The sequence below is a fragment of the Trichoderma ghanense genome (genome assembly GCF_004382785.1).
Source record: "Trichoderma ghanense strain CCMA-1212 chromosome Unknown scaffold_2, whole genome shotgun sequence".
NCBI lineage: Eukaryota > Fungi > Ascomycota > Sordariomycetes > Hypocreales > Hypocreaceae > Trichoderma > Trichoderma ghanense.
In genome coordinates this window covers 1978349-1994795 of record NW_027395665.1, presented here as the reverse complement: position 1 = coordinate 1994795, position 16447 = coordinate 1978349, and the positions used below count along the sequence as shown (strand labels likewise).

At 54.4% G+C, this 16447-nt stretch overlaps 6 protein-coding genes across 6 annotated transcripts; 2 read left to right on the top strand and 4 right to left on the bottom strand.

Moving 5' to 3' along the window:
- Positions 1–507: 507 nt before the first annotated feature.
- CCMA1212_003034 (uncharacterized protein) lies at positions 508–3598 on the bottom strand (the record flags this gene model as incomplete). The annotated part of the gene is made up of 5 exons (XM_073700398.1): positions 508–962; positions 1031–2147; positions 2217–2696; positions 2740–2949; positions 3590–3598. 5 exons carry the CDS (start codon positions 3596–3598, stop codon positions 508–510), a joined length of 2271 nt encoding a protein of 756 aa, XP_073561308.1.
- Positions 3599–4741: 1143 nt separating this feature from the next.
- On the bottom strand, positions 4742–6626 carry CCMA1212_003033 (RNA-binding protein rsd1; the record flags this gene model as incomplete). The annotated part of the gene is made up of 4 exons (XM_073700397.1): positions 4742–5000; positions 5060–5527; positions 5589–5897; positions 5953–6626. The coding sequence occupies 4 exons, from the start codon at positions 6624–6626 to the stop codon at positions 4742–4744; spliced, it is 1710 nt and encodes a 569-aa protein (XP_073561517.1).
- Positions 6627–7392: 766 nt separating this feature from the next.
- CCMA1212_003032 (Ceramide very long chain fatty acid hydroxylase SCS7) lies at positions 7393–8560 on the bottom strand (the record flags this gene model as incomplete). The annotated part of the gene is made up of 2 exons (XM_073700396.1): positions 7393–7786; positions 7848–8560. The coding sequence occupies 2 exons, from the start codon at positions 8558–8560 to the stop codon at positions 7393–7395; spliced, it is 1107 nt and encodes a 368-aa protein (XP_073561090.1).
- A 1475-nt stretch (positions 8561–10035) lies between these two features.
- On the top strand, positions 10036–12643 carry CCMA1212_003031 (uncharacterized protein; the record flags this gene model as incomplete). Its single annotated transcript, XM_073700395.1, has 5 exons — positions 10036–10152; positions 10212–10239; positions 10311–10471; positions 10532–11748; positions 11821–12643. 5 exons carry the CDS (start codon positions 10036–10038, stop codon positions 12641–12643), a joined length of 2346 nt encoding a protein of 781 aa, XP_073561516.1.
- Positions 12644–13211: 568 nt separating this feature from the next.
- CCMA1212_003030 (Protein phosphatase 2C-like protein) lies at positions 13212–15197 on the bottom strand (the record flags this gene model as incomplete). Its single annotated transcript, XM_073700394.1, has 1 exon — positions 13212–15197. One exon carries the CDS (start codon positions 15195–15197, stop codon positions 13212–13214), a length of 1986 nt encoding a protein of 661 aa, XP_073561089.1.
- CCMA1212_003029 (uncharacterized protein) lies at positions 14911–15264 on the top strand (the record flags this gene model as incomplete). Its single annotated transcript, XM_073700393.1, has 1 exon — positions 14911–15264. The coding sequence occupies one exon, from the start codon at positions 14911–14913 to the stop codon at positions 15262–15264; it is 354 nt and encodes a 117-aa protein (XP_073561498.1).
- Between the last annotated feature and the right edge of the window lie 1183 nt (positions 15265–16447).

The following is a 16447-nucleotide window of genomic DNA, read 5'->3' as shown; positions in this document are numbered from 1 at the left end:
CGGTAGCATTCAGAAAGAAACAGAAGGAAAGGAAAGGAAAGAAAAAACGAAAACCTGTGTCTGCCATCGTTGCTGTGTCTGCCATTGTTGCGATCCTGCTGTCGATTCTGGTGTTTTTCCGTCGGTTCTTGCTATAAGCCCTCATTTCTTCCTACGTCAACGACGAAGAGAAAAAAGGGGGAGGAGACCGGCGACATGGCCTTGAAGTATAGCCGAAATCGAACGAACTGGAATGAAGTGAAAATGCAAACGAAAACCAATGAAAAGCACAGTGAAATCAAAACGCAACAAAGCCATAGGCTGCCCTAACCCAAGTTCTCTCGTCTCGTCTCGTCTCGTCTCTTCACTCTCTCTCAAGTGATACTCTTTTTTTCTTTGTCCTTTTTTTTTCTTCTTTTTTTGTCTTTTTATTTTCGTCTTTCCTGTTCAGTAAGTGATCTTGGTCACGACGCACAATCCTTTCCATCCCCCCCCTTTGCTCCGCTGGATCCTCAACGATTGAGCCTCTTACTGCATGCAAAACACATCCGCCAGAGAAACGGAGTGCGCCGAGATGTTCGATCCGGTATCGTTCCGGCAGGTCACGACAGGCGTCGTCACGAGCGCGACGCGCCAGTGCTTGGCCTGCAGCTCGAGCGGATCGCTGTTGGGCCAGATGGGGAGCATCGACTGGGACGAGAAGCGGCTGCCGATCTCGGGGAAGCGAAAGTCAAAGGTGAGGCGGCTGGTGAGGATCTTGCACGAGATCTCGTACGCGCTGTCAATGACCTGCTCGAGATCGCGGAAGGCATCTGTCGTGTTGTAGAACCGGTTCATGAGCGGCTGCAGGCTGGCGAGGAGGGTGTGGGTGGCCTCGTCGATCTTGTTCTTGACGAAGGGGCCGCCCTGCTCCTTCTTGACGACGGCCTCGATGACGGTGGCCATGCGGTCGAGGATGGGCTGGCGGACGGCGGAGGGTTGGCCTGGCGAGCTGTCAGCTTTGGGTTCAAGTTGCAAAGGGGTTTGGAGGGGAGAGGTTCGTAGCAAGTACCTGCTGTGCGGTCCAGGTCTCGCTCGACCTCCATGATGGCATAGGTAGAGTCGGCATCGGCGCCGGCCCAAGCGCTGGGGTTCCAGACGCGGTTCACGACAAAGTCGATGATGACGCGAGTGACGATGCACGACTTGGAGTTCTCGCTGCGCACGTGAAACTCGAGGTACGACTCGGCCTCCTGCTCCGACAGGGGATAGTACGTGGCGAGCAGGATGGGCCAGAGATGAGTCTGGCTCAGCTTTGTCTCGCCCGTGACGTCGGGGTTGTTAGCGTGGCGCTCGACAAAGTTGCGAATGGCCGCATAAAAGTGCATCATGAATCCGTTCCAGGCTTGGACGGTCTGCTCGGTGATGGTGACCGGCGCCGGCTGACCCGAGTAGGGGCTGCGGTTGACGAGCGAGGTCGGAGGACCCGAGGTCGAGCCACTCGACGAGGAGGCGCCGAAGTCGAGCGGATGAGGCGGCGGCATCGCAGCGTTCTCACGCATGCGGCCGTTGTTGTATCGGCCACGAGCCGGACCTGTTGGGGTGTTAGGGAAAAAGTCACGACCATATGCGAACGCGCTATTGGGCCTGGGAGGAGGGTTCTCCGGCATAGCGAACGCAGACTGCGGAAAGTTGTTCGGTCGGAACTGATGATGATTGTTCTGGAATCCCTGACGAGAAGGAGCTCGACCATAGGGAGGGCCAGGGAAGGGGGGCTTGTTGTTAAAGGGGCCCGGTCTGCCACCGTGAGGAGGCGCGACGAGGTTCCACGCATTGGCACTTCGGCGCTCGTGGGACATGGCGGTTGGGGGCCGCGGGGGCATGTTCTGATACTGGCCAAACTTGGGCGGCGGCGGCCCCATGGGGAGAGGTTGGCGATGGGCTGGCTGGAAGGCCGAGGCAGCTCGGGGAGGAGGGGGCGGAGCGTCATTGAAGACACTGCCGTCACCTAAGTGCTGTTCCTGGACAGGCATCATGGGTTTCTGCTGGCCAGGCTGCTGCCTGGGCTGCTGCATGGACGGCTGCATGGGCTGGGTGACAGGCTCAATGGCTCGGGTGACGGGTCCGACCCAAGGGGTACGCTGCTTGTTGACTTGGCCTTCCAAGATCTGGATGGTGTTGTCGAGGACCTGAGTGGAATAGTTGTAGTTAGCTGCGCTCACTCTTCGCATGTGGACGATCGAGATAGAACGGCCTACCTTGACAATCATCTCACTGTTCTCAGCTGAAGAGGCGTTGTCCGATGTCTCGGTCCTCTGTTTGTCAGCCTTGTCCTTCAACTGCTTGAATTCGGTGGTAATGTCCACGACGCATTCCGTCATGTTCTTCAGGGCGGATTCAGCCTGCTCCCTGAGCTCCTTTTCAGCCTTGAGCTCCTCGCGGAGACTATTGATGGTTTGGTTCTGGTCATCCGTTCTGGCTTTGGCAAGGTTGGCTTCGATGCTCATGCGGGCAATGGCCTTGTCAGTATCTTCCTGGTCGAGATGAAGGTTCATGACGGCCTCGACAAGTGCGCTAGTCTCCTGACTGATGACCTGGCCGACTTCAATGAGACTCTGAATGATTTCAGCTGATTCCTTTGCGGAAACGCCAGGCATGCGCCTCAGAGAATGCTGTATCTTGACCAGAATCTCTTGCGTGATGCGCGATTTCTCATACGCGGGCTTCATGGAGATAAGCTAGTTAGTCACTGAGGGCAACGGGAGAGGCAGAGTCACTTACGTGGTTATTAGACATTTGTTTGATCCTCTCAGACCGAGCAGGCCCGGCGAGGGGGGTGGAGAAGTTGACGGACAACATGTTTCCAATGACCTCTGCGGCTTCCTTGACTCCTGACTCCGTCAGGCTGATCGACGAGGGACGTGTATTGAAGCCTTCGTCAATGCTGAGGGCTTCAATGCTGCGGGTTCCAGTGCCCTCCCAGATCATGCTCTGCGGAGAGGAAGAAGCGATGTGAGGTTTGGGTCGCGCTCAGCGAAGGCAGAGAGTAGAATGATAATGGAGGGAAGTGAGGGATGAGCAGGGCTGGCAAAACAAAAACAGATGTGCCCAAGCTGCGTTTGTACTGTGAGGGCGTTAGTCTTCGGGTGAATTGTCCAGTGAATGCAGACTGCAATAAAGTGGAAATGCAAACGAAAACAAGAATCGTTGCCAGTATACCAAGGATGCCAGCGTGTTTGTTTGTCCAAAGATTGGATCAGACAACCTGGTAGGGCGAATGATATGTCGAAAGGAAGACGTCGGGGGGCCTACGACTGAGAGACAGACCTGAATACTATGTCTTCCTGGACTCTGGACAGTAATCCCAGAGAACCTGTCCCAGTACGCCAAATGCAAAGAGACCTCGAAGATCGTGGAATAGAGAAAATTGAAATTTCTGAAAGATGAAAAGAGGTTGACTGCCGATACACAGGACAAATGCGATTGTCTCGCGGAGTGATTGCTGAAAGAGAAGAACTCTCTCTCTCCTGCAAAGGGTGTTGGGGGTAGGGAGAGAGACAGGAGAGAAAGAGAGGGCAGAGGAAGAGGGAAAAGGGCGAGGATAACAAGGATAACGAAAAGTCTCCCGCACGCCAAACATAATTATCCCACAGCCACGTGGCGGAGAGGCCCAGAGCCGGGCGTGAAGTGAGAGCAAAGTGAAGTTATTCGCTCCTCGGAGGCGGGTACCGCAACTCGCGCAGGCTTTCTGCCGGCCGGCGGGCTTCTCCTGAACAGCTGCCAAATAGGCTGCGAGGAGCCGCGTAGCTGATGCTCCATCGAGAAGATTCGGAGAGAACGGAGAGAAGGAAATACTTGTGATACTTTTGCGTGATAACAATGCTGTGAATGGCTGCACGATCGATAACTAGGCATGATTGTTCGCTAGAAGTGAGAAAAAGGTGAGAAGATGGACCCAAGGTGAGGTGAGAAGCAGAGGTGAGTTGCCATCACGTGGCGTGACGTACCTGATGCTTTTGCAACAAACTGAACTCTCGCTAAAAGAGAAACTCGCTAATCAACTGAATGTACTTGGAAAGGAAGCATAAGTACTAGTAGGTAGGTGTCAAGGAGAAGTGGGCGACGTCGAGGAAGAGCCAGAGTCGACTGGGAGAATGAAGGATAAACGTAGGGCAGATACAAGAACGAGAGCACAGATCATGACATTACCCCAGTGAAGAAAGAGGTTCCCCTGCTCGATAGAAGCTCGCAAAGCGTATTGATGTCGTCAACTTCTTCGTCTGTAATATTAGCCAGTCCTAGTAACTTTGCAACAAATGCATTGAGAAAAGACACGGGGCAATTCTGGGTGACTGGTATTTGCTACAGTATCATAAACTAATCCTACACGAATTCATGAAACGATTTTGAAAACGACTATCGATGGCCGCCGTAGGCGCCTAAACCTCAGTATGGGACATTGCCATATGGAACTGCTAGAATGCATCATTAAAAGCACAAATGGCTGGCGACCAAGGCGCCCCGATGGATTCAAAGAGATCTGCTGCACCAAAAGACAAGCTTGGCGATTTAGTAACCGGTTGAACAAAAGGAGTAACCTGCGTCTCGTCGCTATCCTGTAGTAGCAGGAGTCGTCCCGAGTGTTCTGCACATATGGCATTGGGAGGACTGACAACGGGTCAGCAAAGGACTCTGGGCCGTTGTTGTCTTGACGAGATTAGCTATCTACCTACCTCCACGTTCCTAGAACTGATGCACAACGTGCATGGGAAAAGCATTAGCTTCAGATTGCCCGGGTGCGAGAAAACAAACTGCTGTAAACGGCGTCTACAACAGGTGACGCGTCGATCATTCGGCCACCAAAGTATCTACCGTTGAGACCCTTGATGGCATTTTCGCCGCCTTGGACCTTGTCAAACTTGAGATAAATGTCGCCCTTGGAGTTCGGATCGACGGAGATGTGCACGACGTGTCCATATTTCTCTTCGGCTTCCTGACGGACTTCATCTTCGAGCTCTTTGACCCAGTCGTCGCCCTCCTCTCTGTTATTCCCCGTTAGCACCAGGCCTCCTTCAAAAACGAGACGAACGAGGTTACTTACTCAGCAGGATCAAACATGTTGTGCAAGACAACACACCGGCTCGCCATGTTCACGTTCACAGGGAGGGGTTTCGTCTCCGTCTTTGGCTTCAGGATTTGTTGACGCTCGTCATTGCCGTTGGTCGGGGCTTCGTCGGTCCTGGCAAGCTTTCTCATCAATGCATCGCGACTATAGTTGTTAAAGTTGACACCAGCAACGTCTGTGTCATCGAGAGCGCTAGCACCACCCGTCTTTTCGCTATCGCGGCCTCCGGCTCGGTCGAATGTGGACTGCTGACCGCGGCCACCTGCCCCGGAGAACGCAGAGCCTTGAAAGCCCTGGTTATTACCGGAGAACTTGTGCATTAGGTTGGCGGTGCTCTCAGGGGTAAACTTATCGTTGCCGAGGCCAACGCGAATAGGGCGTCCAGCCAAGTCAAAGCCGTTCATTTTTTCCAGGGCCTCGCGAGCTTGGCCTGCATCTCGGAATCTGTCAACAGTTAGTCTTTTTTTTTGCTCTTGCGAAAGAGGAGGGAGGAGCAGTGACTCACTGAACAAAGCCGTAACCACGGCTGCGTCCATTGTCATCTTTCTGGAGCTGGACAAACTCGAGTTCTCCAAAGGGCTCAAACACAGCTTGCAGGTCTTGCTCCGTCACATTAAAATGGATGTTGCCCACGTAAAGGCGGTGAAAGGGGACGGAGTTGGGGTGTCCATTGGATGAGTCTGGGTTGCGAGCTTGACGGTTCTTCTCAGCCTCCGTGTGTTGCACGATGACGGGAATGCCGAGGAGCTTCTGTCCGGTAAGCTGAAGGGCGAGCGGCACAGAGTCTTCATTCTTGAACTCGACGTAGCCGACACTGTCGTCATGGTTAGCATTGTACGGGAAGGACAAAGTGGGTGGTCATCACGTACCCCTTGGATCGTCCGCTGATTCGGTCTTTCACGATCTGAGCTTCATTAACGGCTCCGACCTTTTCGAAGAACTCCTTCAGCTCACGAGTCCGCAATCGAGCGGCAAGCTGCTGGACAAAAACGGTGCGTCGATCTCGTTCGTCTTCGGTGAGCGAGGCCATGCCTCCGTCACGGCGGTCATGGCGGTCATCATCTCGACCACGGTAGTCGTTGGAGTAACGATCGGCTCGGTCTCGTCGGTCGCGGCGATCGCGGTCATCGCGAGGGCGATAGTGTCGAGGGGGTGAACGGGAGCGCGAGCGACCTCGTCCACCTCGATAGTAATCGCCGTCTCTGTGGCGACGTGAGTGACGGCGGTCATCATCACGGCTCCTGCTTCTCCGCCTACTCTTGTGACTGCCAGTGTCGCTACGGGGGGTGCCCACGTCAGGCGTCTCGCGGCGGCTACGAGTAAGGCTGTAATCTCGACGGTCTCGGCGGCGGCGGTCGTGGTCTCGGTCTCTATCCCTCACACGGCTGCCATCACGTTCTCGGCCTTGATCACGATCGGAGTCTCTATCTCGCCTATCAGACTTGGCATCATCTTTGGAACGTTCAGCGTCAGGGCTCTTTGGCTTTTGCTCTGGGTTCTTAGCCGTAGCATCGAGCAGGGCTTCGACGTCCAGGTTGGACATGATTGACGAGGTGCCCTGGCGGGTAAATCTTGGGGAGGATCTTTCTAGGGTTTAACGGCAGATCCGGTGAGCGGTCAGAGGGAGCGAACACGGTCGGTTGTGCGCATACAGATGCTTGTACGTGCACGCACTTTTTTCCAATCGACAAGGTCGTTGTCGAGATCAACCGCCACAATGTTCTTGGAAAGTTGGGATTTCGGGTTGCAGCACGGAGACTTTCTCCTTGGCTTGGGCGTCTGGCTGGGAGGGGCGTCACGTGAGTGGCTTCTTTGCAGCGATTCCGGCGCTTATGTCAGCAAAAAAAAGTCTCCAGGTGAAAGAAGTCCGAATCTTGCGATTGTGTTGCGATTCCATTGATGCACGATGCTATCAGTGGTTATTATGGCAATCATGTAGAATTTATAATGATAGAAATGATAAGTATTCGTTCAATTAAAAGCGTGTATTACAAAGTCACATTTGCCCGGTTCGTGGTATCGCCTTGTATTCCCCTCCAGTCGTGGGAACCATCTTCAAAAGTCATCCGTAACTCGTATCAACAGCCATTGATGTGTTTGCCTCTCCCTACACAGGCAACAGCCTCGTAACATGCGCCCGTCGCAGAGACGTTTTTTCTTTTCCTTATGTCCTTTTGAATTACTAAACCAATGTCCGCAACTTCCATTATGAACAAAACCCAAACCGTTTGGAGAGAAGAATTGAGTTTAAGATGCGAGCCCCCATGAACAAGGACTGGCTTGCAGAAAACAGGTGCTATGCTTTGCGCTTATTTGGTCTTGACCAAATTAGGCTTCAGCTCTGTGCCAAACACAGTGTCCCAGAATCTGGTGGTGACGCCAAAGCCAAGGTCGTACTCGAGGAAGTGGTGTTCCAGGTGGTACTTCTTGAGCTCCTTGTACCAGAGAGGCAGATTCTCGTGGTGAAGGAAGTAATGGGTCATGTCATAGCAGATGTAGCCGAAGATGCCGCCACAGTAGACTGCCGTCGCAGCGTACCAGTTGTAGGCGAAGAGAGTGTGGGCGAGATACCAGAAGGGAGTTGCGAGCACCAAGAACATGGTCGGAGGCATGACAAGCCTGTACTTGTCCATAGGCAGATAGTGGTGAATGCCGTGGAGCAAGAAGTGCGCAGTTATGCCGTATCTGTTGTCAGGAAGGTAGCTGTGCCATAGTTAGCAACAGGCCAAGCGGAAGAGCCAGTGTATCTTGAAGAACAACGTACCCGTCAAGGTGGAACAAGAATCTGTGCAGACCGTATTCCACGAGGCTCCAGATACAGAAGCCAAGGACCCAATATGCGGCAAAGAAGATGGGGTTCTCAAAGCCCTGGAGGGCCAGAAAAGAGCCGTATACGTCGCAGGGGATCCAAAGCAGCGGGATCACCCACCATGGGGTCTTCGAAAGAGGCTCCAAGAAATTGCCAAAGAGGGGAGCAGACTTGCCGCCCTTGTAATGGCGCGGGCGGTGCACTTGGTCGAGATAAAACTCCTTGGTGAAGTTGCCGTACCAGAGCTGGGGAAACAAGGGCTTGCCCAGATCCAAAAACTTGTGCTTCTTGTAGTCCTGAGTGTAGTCCGTGTCCTTGCTGAGGTCCTCCTCGGAGGCCATGCCGGTTCTTGGGTGCACATATAGCTTGTCATCGGCAGCGCCATTCCCATTGGCGGCTGCACTCTTCTCAGGGACAACGAAGCCCACCAGGGAATCGTCAAGGATCTCGTATGCAGCCTCCGTGTGTGTGTGCGAAACGCTGTCTTTCAGAATGTCCTCGATGTCCTTGCCAGCATAGTCGACGATGAGCTGGCCACCACCGGGGTGGTCGGACAGGAAATCGGTCACGTCGAAGACCTTGGTGCCGATGGTGACATAACAGGAGCTCTCTGTGTTATGCGACTCGACCTCGGCGCGAGTGAACGTGGGGAGCGTCCTGGACGGCATGTTGTGGCTGTTTCCGCGAGACTCGAAAAGGCGGACAGGGATCGAGGAGGCGGCAGATGAAGACAGATCCGGTGGATCAAAAGCGACGTGCTCCGGTAGAAGTTAAAAGATGAAGGATTGGCGCATCTGGCAAGGAGCCAGATCTAAGAGAGAAGTTCAGAAAGGAAAAGGAGAGCGCGGTAGAAAGATATGAGTGAGGAGGTGAAGCACTCGCCACCACGTTGTTGGAAACAAAACAGAAAATCAGAAGAGGTCGAGGATTTATCAGGGGCCGGAAGATTTCTTGAAGATCGGATAGGCGGGTTTCCAAGGACCCCCGATGACCAATTGGCGGAGTTGCAGGGTCCCCTGAAGCGGCGCTACATTCAGTACAGGTGGTTGCTGACGCTATGGCCCTCCACTGGTACTGTAGCGCTTCGGAAGCCGAGCTCTCAGAGTGGCGTTACCAACGGAAGCTCAGCAGAGCGCAGGCGAAAGTCACACCACTGAGAACAATAAGGTTGATCTGCTTAGGCTCTGAGGGGTTTCTGTCAATTGTTCTTGAAGGTGCGAATGCAAGCAGCCAAGGACCAACGCGGTCAGAGTAGTTCTCTGAATAGGTGCCAATGAACCGATGTTAGACAGCCAAAATGACACACAGCCAGCACTCCTAGGTGAGGAGGTACTAGGTAGTAAGTACAACCTCTTTTGACCTCCTCTGTCATTGTCAGCTATTCACGGCGACAGAGAGAGCGCGTCGGAAAGCCTATCCAGTTCCTTGTTCTAACCCCGTCATGCAATTTTGGCACCACGCGTCTCCATCGTACAACTCAGTCCCCATACTGTAAGCTGTTTACAGGTTGACAGGGTGTCAAGTGTCAGGGGTATTGCCACGCTACCTCAATCTGCTTGTGACACCGAAGAGCCCGAGCCATCGGTGCTGCGTTTCTGAACGTCCATTTTCCTTGAAAAATCACCATAGCACAACAACCCATCACATAGAATCTCCTCACCACGAAACGGTTTGCCTCCAAACAATACAAGCACAATATTCCCGCTCTATTGAGGAAGGACATGGACCACCACCCATCAAGCTGTGGCTGTGCCCCGCCTCGTTCTCATCGAGTTCGCCGCAAATCCCATGTGTCAATGTGGCTTGAACTAAAAAGTGGCTTGTGCGAGGCTGATCGATCTTCCTCGGCAGTTGAGCCACACTTCAGCCTTGAAGCTCAGCTTGGAAGGGAGCTTGCAGGTACTTTCAGCTTGTAATCAATCCTGTTTTAAATGCCTAGAGGAGGCAACCAATCTCACCTGCATGCTACATATGACGACACACGTTGATTTGGCAGAAAAAGGGCGATAAGACAGATTGTCCATTTCATCTGTGCTCGACAGCTCTTCCTCAACGATAAACGTCCAATAACCTCAAACTTTGACCGTCTGCTTTCTTTCTTTGCGTTTGTTTTGCTTCTTGCCCCGCCAAACGTCGCTGCGTCATGGCGTCATATCTAACTTCACGGGGCACCTGGTTGCTTGTGTTTTGCATCTGTCTCGTGCTGCTGCCGTCCAGAGTTGCAGCTTTTGGAGCGGGCAATATTCCGTCGATTGCACAGGTCTGTCACTGACATTCGTGCCATGAGAAGTAACGTATCTGGAAACTCACAGGCTACAGGTTGAGGGACACAACTGGCGCCATGGAGGTAAGTGACACAGCATGTGATGTTGGGATACTGTGGGTTGGGAACTAATGGGACTGATACTCACATCTCAGATATCGAGGACATGCTGTCAAGCATTGCCTTTCTCCACGGAAAGAAGTGGACATCGATGCTGATCAAGAGGACGTACTTTGGCAACTGGCTTCGTGACTACTCGCAGGCAGTCGATGTCGGCTCTCTCAAGGGCGTCAATGCTCCCACGATTCGCATCCTGGTAAGGGTTTATTCAACCGTCCGATGAGATGAGAGCCTCTATTAACAACGTTGACCCAAGGTCTGGGTCCTCTCGTTCATGTCCTTTGGTTATGCCACGGAGGAATTCGAGGTGACCGAAGAGCGCTTGGGCTGCTACCGCCCGGAAGAGCACATTGACAACCCCAAAGGCTACGCAGACGGCATCGACGCTCGAACCCTCGACCCTCGTCTCCGTGGGCCAGTTGACCCCATTGAAATTGACATCGATCTCAACACCGGCATGAAAAATTACATTGCTAATGAGACGGGACGATGGGCTACCAGTGCCGGATACCTTCGATACAGCTTCGCTCGAAGCATCCACTTCGGTCGTCTCTACACCAGTGGATCACAGAGGGGCAACGAAGCTGATCTCTGCGAGGCACTCAGATGTCTTGGACAGGCGCTGCACTGCATGGAAGATTTCAGCGCTCACAGCAACTACTGCGAGCTTGCTCTCCGTGAGCTGGGCCATAGAAATGTCTTTCCCCACTGCGGCACTCAGTCTGAGATTACAGTCCGAGGGAAGCGCATCTTCCCTCTGGTGACTGGTACCTTTGGCGGCGTTGACTTTTTGCATTCGGTCATTGGCGAGGCAAATGACCACTTCACCCAATCCGAGGTCGACGAGGTCGACGTGGCCCTCTTGAACGCAGGAGCTGCTACTAGCGGCGGAGGCGGAGGCGCTTCTCGGGGCTTGTTGGATATCGTTGCCCCGAAGGACTTCATCTCCCTCATTGCCAAGATCCCTGGCGATGGCTCGGGGTTTGCTGCGCAGGCTAGGGAGCTCAAGGCCATGTCTGAAGCTCAGGAGCGTGAAAACGAGACACGGTCTCGGGCTGCAGGAAACTCTAACATCGTTCCCGGCATGAGCCCAAACTTTGACCCCGTCAAGACTGCAAGGCAAATTTATCCCATTCTGCAATTCCGTGACAGGATCGTGAAAGCCATCAGTCGAGGGATCGAAAAGGTTCCCGGTCTCGAGAAGCTCCTCGAGCACATCAGCGAGACGCTGACGGCCTTCATCCTCGGCCTCCTCGCCCCCTTCATCAGGCCCATCATCAACCAGGTCTCAAAGGTGCTGAAGGATGGCTCCTCTGGCGTCATCAGCGCCAGTGCCAACTCTCAATTCGAGCCTTGGGATAACCCCAGGAGCTCTGACCCGACGCACTCCATGCTGTCAAAGGACCATTTCACCAATGTTCTCAACTCTTGTGCTGGGCGAATCGCAGCTACCGTCCTTCAGTACACTGTTCCGTAAGTATAACCTTCCTCGTCAGTCTCATGCATAGTGCATAACGGTCTCGCTTCTAACATGCTTTATCAAAGTCGCGTACTCTACGCATGGGAGAACCCCAGCGTGCCTGTCGACGAAGTTGTCAACGACGTGTTGCGGGCCTTCCACCACCCTGCCCTGCGAAACGACCATATCCAGATTCAGAGGGACATGTTCCGCACCGTTCAGGACTGGGTCAATGAGCATCCTCGCCGCCACGAGATTGACCACCTTCTATCTTCCGAGTCCGTTAAACAAGGCAAAAACCACATCCTCAACCAGAAGAAGAAGGGCGGCGTCAGCGGCCACGCCCATGACGCTTGGGAGACGGTTACGCAACTCGGCCATGGCAAAGTTTCCGGTTCACTCTGGGAGCAGGTCAAGACGCGAGACTTGAACTCCATGGAGGGCCATGATGGAAATCCGGCTCTGAACTATACCTCTAGTTCTCCGGCTCCGCCTTCACGTTATTCACCGCCAGCCCATGGGGGCTACGGCTACGGGGAGAGTGCCTCGTATGTCTCCCAGTCGCATGCGGAATCGTCCCACGGCCAGTCTGGGCATGCCGCCAGCTATTACCAAGGCCATTACAATCAACCGCAGCAGCCACCGCAGGGATATGGCTCCCACCAGCCACAGTATCAGCAGCCGCAGCACCACCAACCGCAGTATCAACAACCGCAGTATGGACAACCACCGCATCAGCAACCGCAGTACGGCGGTGAGGGGCAATGGGCTCAGGGCCAGCAGCCTCATGGATATGGAGGCCCGGCTCAGCCGCAGTATTCTTCACATCCAGGCCACCATCAGCAGTCTCCGTCCTATGGCTCTCAGCACCATGGCGCTCAATACCATGAGCATCGACACGGTTACTAAGTGTATTAGGCTCCGGCTCGCTGGGCTTCATCACACTTGACAGTCAGGAAACTTGTGGCGAGTGGATGTTGGATGACGAATCATGTATGAACCGTGTATGTTTCTTTATGAGAATTTTTTTGGGCTTCAAGTTATAGTTGTAAAAATACGGGATTGTAAAATTCGGGGATGGCCAAGTATCTCACGACTTCACACGACTATGGATAGCACGTTAACAAATCTGAATGAAGCTTCATGGGTCTTCATATCGAAATTGCTGCGCTGCCTTTTCCCTGCTCTCTCATATGTAAGAAGTCTTATTCGAAGATTGTAAAGCAAACGAAAACGGGAAATGCACATCCCACGGCCGCCCTCCAATGTATGCCTTGAAACTCCGTCTGGCCATATTCCACGCCATATATCATACATATATAACCGCCGTATATGCTCGCACCTCTGTATATGCCCGCAAATCCCAAGTGAAAAAGAAGATTCGCTATTGTGAATGCAGATGTGGGAAACCCCTCCAACTCTGTCCGATCTCCATCCATTCATCCAAGAGGAAATATGTCCCCTGTCATAGTTCGTTCTATCGCTTCCTGCGTCGTCGCGGATCTTGCGCCTCTGCACGCCTGGCATCCCTAAACTCCTTCGTCCCAAGACTGCCCAGGCCACCTTCCGACCTCCGCTCCCAACCTCCCAAGCGAACGACCTGGCAGGTCGCGTTGTCGCCGTCGTCAGAAACCTCGGTCGCGTAGTCGACGACGCGGCGGGCGCCCTCCTCGGGGGTCTTGGCCTCCTTGACGACGTCCACAATCTCCTGATCGCTGAGAGTGCCCGAGACTCCGTCGCTCATGAGGACGAGGAAGGAATACTCCGCGGGGCTGAGCTCGACCCGTGTGATTTCCGGCTCGGCTGAGACGCCGATGCGCTTGCTCTTGATGTCGCCGAAAGCGCGGCTGTTGGCCAGTCCCGCGATGCGCTCCTCGCCGAAGCTGTCGCCAGAAACCATCGAGCCGGCGGGGGCGTACCTGCGCAGGCGCCTGCTCTCGCCCGGCGTGGTAGGGTGGTGATCGGAAGTCAGGGGCTGGGCGAGCCCGGTTGCGGTATCGCACAGCAGCACGCGGGTATCGCCGACATGCGCTACGATGAGCGATGAGTGCGCACCGGGGTGCCAGAAGGGGACGGGAGTGGGCGTCGAGATGAGCACAATGGATGCGGTTGAGCCTCCCTTGAATCGCGTTGCACCACCAATGACGTGGCCCGAAGGCGTGGCGTGAGGCTCGCCGAGTATCTCGTCGTTGTTCAGGGGGCTGTCGCTGACTGTCGAGTCATCCGGGTCAACCTTTCGGGCCTGTGCGGAGACAAAGTCCAAGTCGGCGCGCAGAAAGGCGTAGGCGAGGGCTGATTCGACCGAGATGGTGTAATTCTCGCCATCCTCCGAAAGGTTGAAGTACTCCGGCTGGAAGCGGCGGAAGTATCCCCCGATGGAGACCCTATACTCCTGGATAAGACTCTTCTTGAGCCTGATGGCCTTTGAGTGATCCGATACCTCTACGGGCTCCGACTTAGCACTTGGGAGGGGGTCTCCATGCCGTGGAGCATTGACGGCTCCTTCATTACCATCACGAGTTGGCAGTTGAACATCGTCCCTCACTTCTTCGGCACTCTTCATTTGTACGCTGCCGAGAGCTTGCTTGTGCGTCACCGGCTTTCTGGAGACTTCCCAAGGGTTCTCTCTGCGCAAGCTGCTCTGCAGGCCAAACTCGGCTGCTGCCTCCTCAATGTACCCGTGTAGCTCGTCGCGCAAGAAATGGGAGCACTGAACTCCCCCGTGGCCATCAAAGACACCAAAGTAGAAGATCTGGGGGTCTCCAAGGGCGCTGCCCGGCATGGTTGGCTCTCCCGGCTTCTGCCTGACGCTCGTCGGTACCCTCTTCGCAAATGCCGGCATGTCGATAATGCCGGCCTGGTCTGCATCTTCGTTGTAGGGTCGATTTCCTCGGGCCGTCGCTACACCAAAGTGGTGCTTGGCTCGCCGTAGGGGGATTCGTACGACTGTGAGATCTCGGCTGGGCATATTCGGTATCGCAACCGCTGGGGCAGACCCGGGGCTCGGAGTATGTGGCGTCGAGGCATCGCGAGGCAGCTTGTGGCTGGGTCCGTGAGGAGTGCTAGAGTCTGGGTGCAGGGAGGACGACGGTAGGTGGGTGACGAAGTACGTGTGGAAGTAACGTCGAGCAGCTGGCTGGACATGGACCATGGCTTGTCTCATGGGCAGCTTCACGATGGAGTCGCGGGCTGTAGATGCAGATACCCCGCGGCCTCCGCATCGCCAAGGCCATGCGGCTGTTGCAGCAGGTGCTGGATGGCATCGCCGTCGACGGCTGGCCGTGCTCTCGTTGCTCAGCGGACTGGCATCATCTTGCAGCAGTGGGTTCTGTTGGGCGCCTGTGCAGGCAGTCCGCAGCGAAGCCGGTATCGCCGGTATCGCAGGAATGGCAACTGAGTCGGGCGAAATGTGTGCGGCGGCTCTGGATGCTGAGGACAGCGCCTTACTTGCCAGGCTGGCCATTGGAGGCTGTGTGCGCTGGCCGATGCTCGAGATGCGCAAGCCCAAGCATCAGGTGTCGCTTTCGTAGTCGAATCGCTGCCAAGTCGCCGTCGCTCACAGCCATGGGCTCGCTGTTGGGGGAGGCGGGAGGAGATTGATCGTCTGAAGGCCAAGAGCCCAGCGGTTGGATACCAAGGCAGGGCGGATATCCAACGATTGTACTCGGCTCAAGAGTGGGCGCTTGTCAAGAAGATGGTGAAATAATCCAGAGAAAAATAGGAGAAAGAGAAGAGAGAGCCGTAGTTGGGCTCCGACAGAGCTTCTAAGAATAGAGAACGAGTGGAAGGGGGAAATTGCTCGGGAGGCTGCAGATGGTTGAGGGAGGGAGTTTCTGCCAACCAGAGGCTAGCGACGATCTCTAAGGCGCAAGGACTCTTTGAACAGCGCCTTTGTTAGGGCGTCTTTGTGCTTGTTCACAGCAGTAAAACACCCGTGGACGTCAAACATTCGTCCATGGAAATCAAAGTCATGCTACTGATCGTAAAAAATTGCAAGCATCAGTTTGAGAAGCAGCAATACCCAAGCTGATGCCTTATATCTACAGCCTCAAAACAGAAGCCATCCTCTGGTCTCAGCAGAGGCAGCCCGATGAGGTCAATGCGTGATATCACGGCGTTGGTTCTGCGCCTTCAATCAACTGCCAGGGCCCCTGCAGGCTCTCACACAGCCCTGGAGTGCATCAACGCAGGGGTCCAGCGTGGTGGATGGCGCACGAGCCGCTGGGAACCCGGTGCCTTGTCCTTCTGCAGGTTCAATGGATTGCGCATCCATGCATCCAGACCCGATCTTCATCGACAGCGAATAAACCTCCGTCTGCCCTGGTTGAGGTACCTCATCTTGGGCCATGCAAGTTGATGCCTTGCCGTGCTGACTACTAGTAGCTTCCGGCACTGAGAGGGCGCTAGCCGGCTGTGGGAGCTGACCCGGAGCAGGCATCAAGTTAGAAACCAGAAAAAGTGAATGAAAAGTGAATAAAAAGACGTGAGAGGAACGTGAAAGAAGAGTGAATATTCTCCAGAATTTTGAGCAGTCAAGTAGCAGTTCTAGTTGTATTGCCTATTACCTGAGGCATCAGGGACTCGGCTGCTGGATAAGGGACCTCGCCTGGCTGATATCAACTGCTACGCCAGCCGGCAGCTTCGACTCTGCACTTCCTCCACTATCGACCCAGAACAAACAGCTGCTCGACTTCTCTCTGACCTGCCAGACCT